This window comes from Triturus cristatus, chromosome 4_1 (genome assembly GCF_964204655.1).
Source record: "Triturus cristatus chromosome 4_1, aTriCri1.1, whole genome shotgun sequence".
Classification (NCBI taxonomy): domain Eukaryota; kingdom Metazoa; phylum Chordata; class Amphibia; order Caudata; family Salamandridae; genus Triturus; species Triturus cristatus.
Genome location: NC_140585.1, coordinates 316,274,440 through 316,286,869, shown reverse-complemented (window position 1 = coordinate 316,286,869; position 12,430 = coordinate 316,274,440). Strand labels below are relative to the sequence as shown.

The 12,430-nt window shown below is 45.5% G+C and overlaps 1 protein-coding gene across 2 annotated transcripts in view; it reads right to left on the bottom strand.

Annotated features, from left to right (window-relative positions):
- RAD52 (RAD52 DNA repair protein) overlaps positions 1 to 12,430 on the bottom strand; it is a 210,470-nt gene that overhangs the window by 151,763 nt on the left and 46,277 nt on the right. For both annotated transcript variants that reach the window (XM_085652251.1, XM_085652252.1), the window contains exon 3: positions 7,220 to 7,321. In XM_085652251.1, the coding sequence (XP_085508377.1) occupies positions 7,220 to 7,321 (102 nt within the window). The remainder of the gene's footprint in view (positions 1 to 7,219; positions 7,322 to 12,430) is intronic.

The following is a 12,430-nucleotide window of genomic DNA, read 5'->3' as shown; positions in this document are numbered from 1 at the left end:
GTTCTTTAATGTGCCGGAGGAGGGATGGCGCCCAGCGGCAACCTCAGGGAAACAACATGGAAAAACGCGCCAAACGTCGACAACAAGCGCACGGCCCAAATCTAACAACATCCCTAACTCAAGACACTTCACCTGATCAGCGCGGAATGGACAGGGACTGTAACACAGTAGCGGTTTCACCACCCAATGACTCACGGCATCCAATCGTCATGGAGACATCTACTATACTGGGAGTACCCAGGAGAGATGGATGACGCCGTAGCATAGACATTTTACTGAACACTGGTACTATCACACGTTCATTTGTTTTAAGGTGCCAAATTAAGGTTTAAACAATCTCTGAATTACGAAGAGACGAAGGGGGGAGGGTTGGATGGTGGAGACCACGTGCAGGGCGCTAGACCGGTGGGAGTTCAAGCTCGTAGAACATTCAGAATTTACCTCCGGATCCCGTGGGGTGGGAATCTTGGTTAAGAAGCAATTCCCTCTTATTGTTCACCATACCTTCAAAGATGATCAGGGTTGGTTTGCGGCGATCTTTGTCCAATGGGGAGGCCGCCTAATTAATCTATTGTCTGTATATATCCCACCTGCCCTGCACTCGATGACCTTCCAGGCTTTGGGCACGTTCCTACTAACGTTGCCAGAGGGGGATTTGATACTAGGGGGTGACTTTAACATGACGTTAGATGACATAGTAGACCGTACACCGTGACTAACTCAACGCCGTACTAGATCAGGGTTGGCCGATTTCCTTGAAGCACACTGCTTGCTGGACACCTGGCGGTTTCAAAACCCACACGAGACAGTATAGTATACTTTCCACTCTGGGGCACACAATAGCATCTCTTGCATAAATTACATTATCACAGCAACGGACAATATGGGAAGGTTTGGGGCGGTCTCACATCTACCCAGGGGAATCTCTGATCACTCTCCGGTGACGGCTGAGTTTAGATTACACACCCCCACACAGCGTCGTGTATACCCAATATATCCGGGATTCCTACATAACCCTAAGATTAGGAAAGGCCTGATAACTACAACAACACATTTTTTCAGGAAAATGAGGCGTCGGTCTCCTCTCCTCTAGTGTTATGGGAGGCATATAAGCCAGTCTTACGGGGGCAGGCCAGATCGCTCATTGAAGGTCATAAAAAAGACAAGAAAAAAAGAGATAGAAGCCTTGGAGCAGGAGGTGCACATTTGGAGTCACAACATGCAGGGGACCCCTCAGAAGCCAATACACATAGGTTACGTTCTGAAACAACAGGAATACGAAGGATACCTCTGGGCAGATGCCAAAACCCGCATAACGGCAGTTCAACATATCAGGGGACAAAGCCGGCAAACTTCTTGCATGGTTGGATAAGAGGGATCGGGCGGCGGAGGTCCGATTACAGAACGGAGAATTAACATCAGACCCACAGGAGATCGTGACCGCCCTGGCCACACACTTTGAACGGGTGTACACATCCACAAACACGACCACAGTTCAGGAGGAGCTCGATTTCCTCCGGGACATACGATTACCGGTGCTCACGGTAGAGTAGGTCCAAGGGCTCGATGTAGACATTATAGTGGACTAGCTCAAGGTGACCACCCACGAGCTACAGTCTGGCAAGGCAAGTGGCCCTAAAGGTATCCAATAGAACTGTACATAAGTACGGCTAATAAAGAGACCCTCTACCTATTGAAAATGTATGAAGCAAACCAGCCCCAAGGCAAGCTTCCTAGAGATCAGCGTCGGGCTACCATAGTGGCCATCCATAAACCTGGCAAACCCGTTGCGGAGTGCGCATCATACCGGCCGATATCGCTGATTAATGCAGAGGCCAAGATTTTGGCCAAAACATTGGTGCTCCGATTAACCCCTTCCCTCACTAAACTGATCCACCCGGATCAATCAGGATTCATGCCAGGAAGGAATCCAGCTTTGAACCTTAGGCGCCTGCAAAAAGTCTTGGGACGAAAACACACAATACGGGAGGATGCAGCGGTCATGTCCCTTGACGCGAAAATGGCCTTTGACTCCGTGATATGGGCGGTTTTTTTCGCCTCCAGCATCTGGGGTTTGGGTCTAAATGTTGTTCCTGGGTTCGCCTACTGTATACTAACCCAATCGCACATGTGGTGGCTAACCGACATATCACAGGAAATTCCTCTAGGACGCGGGACGCGGCAAGGCTGTCCGCTGTCGCCATTTCTGTTTGCGCTAGTTTTAGAACCATTGGCCACATGGATCAGGGTTGACCCAATAATCTGGGGCCTGAGATGGACGGAGTGATGGGAGGATCGCATCTCCCTCTAGGCAGATGACGTCCTGGTATATATAGCTTCCTCCACGCGATGCATTCATAAGCTACTAAACATTTGTGAAGTGTTTGGGATGGTGTCGGGGTATACGATCAATTGGGAGAAGTCTGTATTATATATTCTACATGGACCACATCCCAAACTCCCTAGGGGTTGCACAATCAAAGTAGTAACAGATAGCTTTAAGTACCTAGGGATACATGTAATATCAGACCCGAATGACTTCCACGCGCTCAAACTTCACGCACCGATGCAGAGGCTGAGGCGAGATATCAAACACTGGAAAGCGTTACCGCTCACCCTACTGGGCAGAGCAGCCCTTTTTAAAATGATGGCGCTACCCAGATTTCTCTATGCCCTACACAACACACCCTATCGAGTCCCTGACTCCTATTTTAGAACAATAAACTAGGAAGTCACTAATCTCCTCTGGGATGGCAAACCGGCAAGAATAGCCACGAGTAAATTGATTAGAAGTTGGTACCATGGGGGTATCGCTCTACCCGACGTCCGGGCATATTACTGGGCCTCACAACTGACAGGAATTATCCAGTGGATCCATGTACCTGACACTGACCCCGCGTATCGCCTAGACAGGGTAGCTCTGGGAACGGGAGGAATTAACAAGGTACTCTTTAATAAGCATAAACTACTAGGTCTCCTGGGCCCAACAGCGCCAACGGTTCAGGTTTGGCACACTGTGACACGGCACCTGGGATGGGCTGGCAAACTTACACAACACACCCCAATATGGAATACTGACAGATTGGGCACACTAGGAAGGAGCAGAGGGTTTCAGAAGTGGGACCTGATAGGGATCTCACAACTGGGTGATCTATGGAAAGAAAAGAAGGTTGTCACCTTTGCCTACCTGCAGGAACAATACGAAATGGCTCCAGTTGAAATGTTCCGGTACATGCAAATTAAACACGCGCTGAAAGCAGCCATTCCAGCAGAGGAGGTACTCCCTGAATCATCCCCATTAGAGGACCGGCTATTGACAGACCACTTGGACAAAAAAGCAATTTCTCTTACATACCGGTAAATTATTAACAATCAGACGGACCCCCCTGGTGCAAATCTGGGCTCTATGGCAGGCAGAGGTGGGGAACTTGGACGACACCGACTGGCAGGAGGCGATTGAATCACCCAGAGAGGTAGCGTCTCCTTAAGACTGCGTCTGATACAGCTAAAATTTTATATAGGACCTACTACACAAGGGTAACAATGCATAAGATGGGTCGAGCCACTGACCCGCACTGTGTGCATCAATGTGACGAACTGGGAACCTTCTATCACACTATATGAGAGTGTCCACTGATTACACCATACTGGACAGCGGTGATGGACACTATCTTAGAGGTCAGCAATAACCCAGTCCCGCCTGACCCCAAATGTTGTCTATTGAATATATGGGAACTAACTGACCTCAACCACACAGACCGAAATTGGGCAACAACGGGGATATAGCTCAGGGATGGGGGGGGGGCACAAGCCCCGACCCTGGCAGAGTGGAGCAGAGATATGGACATGATCATGGTGGCTGAAAAAGCTAAGTACGTCCACTGAGGGTGCCCCAAGAAATGGGAGAAAGTATGGGGCAAATGGAATGCCTATAGAGGACTTATATGTTCACCCCCTGTCATAGACTAAGACTCAGAAGATGAGATTTAAAAAATAAATAAATCACAACTGCGTGTAATTGTATATCGATATGCACAATACTGTTTTAGGAGATAAAATCAATGTAATAACCTTTTAATGAGACATGTAATTGTAGGTCTTGTAACATGTATATTAAACAGTTTAAAAAAAATAAATAATTAATGTTCATTTGTGATGAGCTGATAGGCTGACATGAGAGGACAATGATCTGGAATAAATACCTCAGTACCTGCAATGTGACTAACTGCACAAATATGATCATTTTGATTTTCATTTGAGTGGCTATACTTCTCATATACACCTCAAAAACTTGAAAGAATTTAAGGTCACTTAAATATATGCTTCAAAAATCTGTACCTGAATTTTTATGGACGCTCTACTTACCCAAAGAGTTACGTTCTATGTTATTTGATTAAGGGTTTGGAAAACAATGAATAGTAGCTGGGGTTGAGAAGGTATAACTGGCTACTCAAATAATACATGGGGCACCATTTTATGATGCTCACTACCAACAGCACAGTCTTAACAGATGGCTGGGGAAAATCTCCCTGGCCTTGATTCTAGATTAATCTGACTGGATCAGTACTCCAAAGATTTGCTCAGGAGCAACCTCTGCAACCTGGAGGTACATCCAAAGTGTACCTTAAACCCCTAATCAAAGCTGGCTACTGCCCCTCATCGGGCCATGGTAATTGGTGAGGTACAGTCTTTCTGGAACCCATAAGCAAGGGCAATTTAGCAGATGTCTCCTAATGGCACAATGACCATATTAAAACTGAGGTCTCATTGTGATGGGGGAAAGACATTATGATTTCTCTCCCCCTAGAATATGTCCTGGCCCGGATACTGCCTCACCTGCAACCTCACAGACCCAATTCTTCTTCCGGCTGTTTTTTCCTCCATCTCAATTTAAAATTCCAAAGTAACACAGTCCAAAGCCTGCCGAGCAAGAGGGCATCTACAGCGGTAAGAGGTAAGGGTACTTCACTCCACCATAAGGGGTCAGAAAATCTCCCTAGAAACAGGATCCTGGACACAGCGCCCTAGGAGGTGTGAATACAGAATGCATCTCGGAACATTTGTACTATTAAAAATAGGTTTGAAATGCCCTTTCAATTTCAAATGCTGCAGTGCATGGGCATAAACACTGTTTCCCCCACCACCACCCAGTACCCCTCACCTTGAATATATACTGGCATCCCTGAGCCAATGATTTAGCTCCCCTTCTAAAGGAGCACTTGCAGTGAGGCACGCAAAGAGCAAATGTAAGACACTGTGCTTCTATGACATTCAAAGCCAGAGAGCTCTATTTTTCGATATGTTCAACTTCTTCGCAAGCAGCAAATCATCTCTCTGATCTCCAAACGAGCTCTCACCAAGGCAAAAGTACTGAATATGCCTTGATCTGCATTTGAGAAGATCTAGAAAGGACTATGAACAAAAATGGAGTATAAGAACTAATATTACTTGATCTACAGTCAACCATCAGCCTCTACTACTGAAGGAAGATCCTAGACGGGTTCTACCCTTCACCTAACGCCTCCCTCACCCTCTTGATTTCCAAGGAAGGCACATTGTCTTGTTTTCCTATTCAAACTAACCGCTTTCACCAATGATTCAAAGTCTCTCAAGACAAGATTATTTTTTCAATCCTGTTTAACCTCCATCTGACACAGTTTATCAATTCCTTCAAACTAATCTGCTACAACCACTTTAAACGTAACTTTTCCAAAACCAAGAGCCTCACCTGTTGACAATGAAGAAACTAGAACCCCAAAACTATGTGGGCCGAGGAACTAGAATCCTTGATGTGTACACCAAAGAAAGAAGGAAAAATTGGAGTGACTAATTGACTAACATTTTATTAATCATAAAAGTGAACTAAGTTACAAAAACACCTTCTACACAAAGCAGACATCTTCCCTCACATATTATAGCTTCAAAAAGCAAAAGCCAATGTCGCCTTCATAATTTAACGTATAGACTATGCAAATGGGACATCACTCTCCATACTTAAACATAAGCGGTGGCAAAGTTGTGAGTTGTCAGAGTGATGTGATGAGGGAGTGGATGGAGAGGTGCATGAACATGGAAGTCATTGCAGCAGGAGAAATGGCTGTCTCTCGAGAGTAGGGAGGGAAGGTAAGGATGCAGACTACATTAAGAAAGGGAGAGGTTGGGGGCAGAACAGGAAAGGATCAAAATAAATAAAGAGAAGAAGAAAAGACGAACAGCTGATACAATAAAATAGAAGCAGTCCAAAGGGGAAAAACAAGGGGCACAATAGGAGGCAGTTGAGGCCCCCTCTACATACAGCTTTTAGCAGAGTATGGTGGGCAATACATCAGCTTCCAATTCTCGTTTCTTGTATGCTTCTTTATTTTATAAATCCTTAATGAGCGGATCCGCAGGAGAGCGGCTGTTGCTCATTACGAAGACAGGCAGGAAAGAGCGAGAGAAAGCCTTCTAGAATACAGAGAGAAAGAATAGGTAAAGGAGAGAGAAGAAAGACCAGAAAGAGAATGTTACACGGAGGCACAAAGGGACGGCAGCATGATGAGACATAGGGTATTTTGCCTTTTACCCTATTAAAAATGTTCTTTCCAATTGCTGCATCACACAGAGTCGAAAACAGATAAACAAGAAATTCTGCTTGCAGTTTCCCAAACCCTAGGTGTGCCTGGTTACTTCACATGTACTACAGACTTGTGTGGACAGCATCTTTATCATTCAAATATTTGCTTAATTCAAACGCTGGTGAGTCTGTTAACAGATGCTCCTTTTATCCTACCAAGACTGAACAAGCATTGGCATAGCCAATAGGTCTCACCTTTGGGACCTTAGAAGTGTTTAGCCATGCAACAGTTGCATAACTAAATACTTATAATGTCCCAAAAGCGAGACCTATTGGCTATGCCAAGCGGCCCTGCGGCCACGAAAGTGATCGCGATCAAACATCAAAGCGGCCACGAAAGTGAAAGTAATCATGGAAAAGCGCGGCGCGTGCGCCCGCGCACATGCACTGTATCTCTAGGCTGGCCTGGTAGCACTTTTTGGAGCCCTCTCAAAAAGTCTCGCCGACCAGTGCATGCGCTGGGTCAGGCGAGACCTAAAAAGGGAAAAAATAACAAAAAACACAGTACCAGCTCCATCTAGTGTCACAGCCTAGAATAAGGAACATGCAGCATCTGATAGCCACCTTTATGTTTCCCCGCTTTGAAATGTTCAGTGATCTTACCTTCTGCCCCCCTCCAGCCTGCCTGCTGCTGATGTATTCTGGTCCCAACTTCTGGCGTAGAGCATTCTGGACTGCTTGGTATTCCTCTGCAGTGTACTCGTGCTTTAATAAAACAAAAGGATGCAATCAATAAGACAGTTAATCCCTTTCCAACCATTATTAAGACAAATTAGTACCTAAGAGTATCTGTTCCTAGCCAGAGGTTGGCGGATCAACCTACTCAGGGGGTCCACGACTGTTGAAGTAAATTAATAAAGCATATATACACACAACAGTAGCATAATGTAAAACTGAACATTTTACAATGCTCTATAAATGTGAAGGAATTTGAAACTGGAGGTTAAAAATGAAACTGGTATCCAGAGTTTGATTCGTGGAAGCAGCACAAGCCTGGGGTCCTAAACTGAAGCACTGTTGTGCACCACCAACAAATATGCATTAGGAGTAAAAATTACAAAGTAATATGCTGGTATCTAGCAAAGTATTTCCCAAACTGTGTTGGTCGCAAGTCCATTTTGGCGGGTCACGAATGTCAAAGCAATACATATTTTGTATTGTAAAGTATTCATCTCGTAACCTTTGCTGCACTTCAAAGACAGAAGTCAAATGTAAGCTCTGTCTTCTGACAAATTGTTGCTTATTGTTTTAACATGTGGACTGGTGTTTAGCAATTCCTCTCAGTTGGCAGTCAGAGAAAGGAAACGAACGTGCTTGGGTACATGAAGTGTGAAAGGAAAGTCTGTAGGGTGTAATTTCTTCGTAGCACACAACCAAATGTAAATACCTTGAAATTAACTGTACACATTAGCAATTAGTAAAGCAAAAAGGAAGCACATTCTTTTTGTACTTCTGAAGTGTAATGGAAACAACATTTTTATAGGATCTGAACAAATCAAGATAATTTACTGGTGATGCACAAATAATAAATATTCACCGAAACCAGAATTCCACACATTATCAATGTAGTTTTATCAGCAAAACTGTATGTCTGTGCAAATTTAGTGACCATTTCAATGGAAAATGTGCTGTCTGTAAAGGACAATGCATTACCACATGATTATTTTTTTTAAACACAATTTTTATTGGTTTTGTTGTTAAGAACTTTACAAACTAATGTTTTACATCTCTCAATCATCTAACCCGACTTCTCTTTAACGCACCCCCACCCCCCAAACTGGCTCACTCTCTTGTATGCTGCCTTAAGGTTTAGTTGTATGATATTCCTATGGGGTGCATCCCTTTGCCTGGTATGTATGTACATTTCATGTAGTTTCCTTGGACAGGATTATGCGGTTAGATGGTACCGCCTGGGCTTAGCGTCTTGCAGAGGAAAGATCCTATACACTCAGGGGACCAAGGGGTTCTATCAAGTCTTTAGCCTTTAGTGTTTCCAGCATTTGGTTCGATTCCCTAGAAATGGGTATTTTACGCTGCCCCCTTTGTTCTTCCCTTCTAAGGATGGCGCTCTCCGCCCCGGACCATCTCTGTGCGCCAAGTATGCACCTATGAGGGAAAGGTAGACGATGGTGTGTTTTGCCAAAAGTATGGCGATATCCGCGAATTTGTATTGTACTCCAAGTTTTTGGGCGAGGTTGTAGACCCAGGAGGCAGCTAATCTGCTGTGTCCCAAACCGAGGTGCCCGTCGTATCTTGAAGTATACATCCTAGCACCTTACATCTGGGGCAACAGATCTGCGTGTCTGGAAAAATACAGTTGAGGCGGTGTGGCGTGAGGTATGCTCTATGTAGGACCATATATTTGATATATTTGAATTTAGCATTGCGGGACACTTTTTGGGGGAACTCTAGGGCATAGAACCATTCCTTGTCTGTGAGTTCCCTTCCAAAGTCCCACTCTCTACCTAACGGCCCAAGAGAAGTGCCCATATGTGCTCTAATGCCTCTATATAGCCAGCAGACCAAGTGCCGTCCCCTTCCCATCAAATGCACTGCCTGTACCAATCCATGTGTCAAGGGTTCATTCCCGTCTGGGGCCCAGTGCTTTTTGATATAGTGTGCTATATTGGCATGCGTTAGAAATAATGTCTGGGGAACTTCCTGAATTTGGGCAAAGTTGTCGTGATCTGTCAGCAAGCCATCTATGAACAGGTTCCCCACCATCTCTACTCCTTCCTGTGTCCACTGGGAAATGCTACGGCTTGTAATTAAACCTGTAGTGGTGGGTATCCCAAGTAGTGGAATATTGGCAGAGTATGGGGAAGTACTCTTGGTGCATTGTAGTGACCGTCTCCAATATAGGAGGGCTATCTTAAGCAGTGGTGGTGGTCTCAGGTGGTATTTTGGTGGTGGGCAACAGTAGTGTATGTAGTGTTCCTCGAGCCAGTTTTTGAGGCGTGTATTCAATTTCGTGTAAGTTTCGGCGAGCCAGCCAATATGACAACCATTGCAGTTGGGTAGCTATGCAGTATGCGTGAAAGTTGGGGGCCGCAAATCTCCCCTCTTCAGGTTTCAGTTGGAGCTTTGCCAGACAACCCTCCTACGTCCGTTACCCCATTTTAATTCTGTGAGAAGGGCATCTAGTGTGTGGAAGATGCTGGTCGGTATCAGGATCGGCATGTTGGTAATATAAGAGATTAGCCTTGGGAGTAACACCATCTTGGATATGGCTATTCTGCCCATTACTGAGAGAGGCAGTGATTTCCAGAATGTAACCTGTGCCTTTTGTGATATAATGGTTTTTATAAGGTTCCCTTCTAGAAGGTCCTGGGGGGCTCTACAGATTTGTATACCTAAATATTTGAAGGTTTGTGGTGCAATTAGAACCACTGGGCCAAAGGGAATAGGTTTTGGGTCTTCCCTGTGTTGCATATAAAAAGCATGTGATTTTGTAGCTATTATTGCTAACCCTGAAATTCTTTCAAAGTGTCTAAAAATAAATGGAATGGGCTCCAGGTCATCTGTTAAGTCTCGCATATACTGTATAAGATCGTCGGCATACGCTGACACTACATGTGTTGTCTCCCCTAGTGGGATCCCTTTATCTTGCTTGCCCCCGGAGTTTGATGAGTAGGGTTTCTAATGCCATTACAAATAGGATTGGTGACAGGGGACAGCCTTGCCTTGTCCCGCTCGCCACCGGGTACGGATGAGATATGTGGGACCCGGTACGTACTCGGGCAGTAGGGCCGGTGTATAATAGTTTAACCCACTGTATATATTTAGGTGGCACGCCAAATCTACCTAGGACTGCAAACATGTAATCCCATTGCAGTGTGTCAAATGCTTGTTAGAGGTCAAGAGAAATACATCTAGTCTTACAGGAGAGCTTGGAGGCCGCCTCCATGACGTAGTGCAGTCGTCTTATATTGAGGGACGTATTTCGACCCGGGACAAACCCGCATTGATCTGTATGTATAAGTTTAGAAAGGTAGGGGAGGAGTCGACGGGCCAAGATTTTGCTAAGTATCTATGAACTACCACATGATAATTTAGTTACGTAAAAACAATTGTTTACAAAACAAACACAAAAATGCTCGCCTCATATCCATTAAGGCTAGGTGGGTCACAAAAATTTGCAAAAGGTTAAGAACTGCTGTCCTATTCTTAGGCTTAAAACCTTAAGCACACAAGGTACCCTTGGGTGCTGGAAGCGCTGTTTGCTACTGGTGCATGCTGCTATTGCACAGTTCTGATGTGCTGTTTTTAAACTTACCCCTCGTTTTTCATTTGTGTTTTACTTTATTTGTTTTGCCCTGTTTTTATTCTGTGGCATTGGATGTTCGAGCTATCTCCCCAGTCACGCATCTCTTGCACTCTAAATTGTTGTATCCACCGCTTTTAGAGCGGGTCCCTGCCCGGTAGAGTTCGATATTGCCGCCATATTGGGGGTATGAAGGGCCGTTTTGGAGCGCCATTGTTGTTAGCGCTCTAGTGCTCCGGTGGTCAGGTCGGCAGCCTACTTAAATCCCATACTCCGGTGGGTCAGTCTAAACAAGGTACCCTTGGGTGCTGAAAGCGCTGTTTGCTACTGGTGCATGCTGCTATTGCACAGTTCTGATGTGCTGTTTTTAAACTTACCCCTCGTTTTTCATTTGTGTTTTACTTTATTTGTTTTGCCCTGTTTTTATTCTGTGGCATTGGATGTTCGAGCTATCTCCCCAGTCACGCATCTCTTGCACTCTAAATTGTTGTATCCACCGCTTTTAGAGCGGGTCCCTGCCCGGTAGAGTTCGATATTGCCGCCATATTGGGGGTAGGAAGGGCCGTTTTGGAGCGCCATTGTTGTTAGCGCTCTAGTGCTCCGGTGGTCAGGTCGGCAGCCTACTTAAATCCCATACTCCGGTGGGTCAGTCTAAACAAGGTACCCTTGGGTGCTGAAAGCGCTGTTTGCTACTGGTGCATGCTGCTATTGCACAGTTCTGATGTGCTGTTTTTAAACTTACCCCTCGTTTTTCATTTGTGTTTTACTTTATTTGTTTTGCCCTGTTTTTATTCTGTGGCATTGGATGTTCGAGCTATCTCCCCAGTCACGCATCTTTTGCACTCTAAATTGTTGTATCCACCGCTTTTAGAGCGGGTCCCTGCCCGGTAGAGTTCGATATTGCCGCCATATTGGGGGTAGGAAGGGCCGTTTTGGAGCGCCACTGTTGTTAGCGCTCCGGTGGTCAGGTCGGCAGCCTACTTAAACGACTCATGGATACGCGCAGCGGTCGAGGGCAGCGGGAGTGCCGTAGGTGTGCCAGAGGTAAGCCCATTTGCGCCCGTTGACGAACGGTCGGGCTCAGGGCTCGGACCCTCTGCCCCAGTATGCATGCTGCCTTTTGTGTATTCACGTCGGTCTCTATTATTATTAAAGGGCTACACACCCCCGACTTGTTACCACTCATTAAATTTAGCCCGTGGACAATCTACGTGTACTAATTGTGCATTTGGGACCACAGAGAGCGACAAGTCAAGAAGCCGATGTGAACGGGACTTACAAATGGCACTAGTAAACTGCCGTTCGTTGCCTAAACATGCGGTTGAAATCTCTTTTTTACTTCTCGACAAATCTCTGGATAGTTTGTTTCTTACGGAAACTTGGTTGAGCCCCACCTCAGACCCAGATATCGTGCGGTCATTGCCCCCTGGGTATTTGATCCAGCACAAGGATAGAAGCGCGAAAGCGGGGGGAGGGGTCGCTATCATTTATAAGGATTACATCACATGTCGTTTATTTGAGCTTTCAATTTCGGATAGTGAGAGTGTACA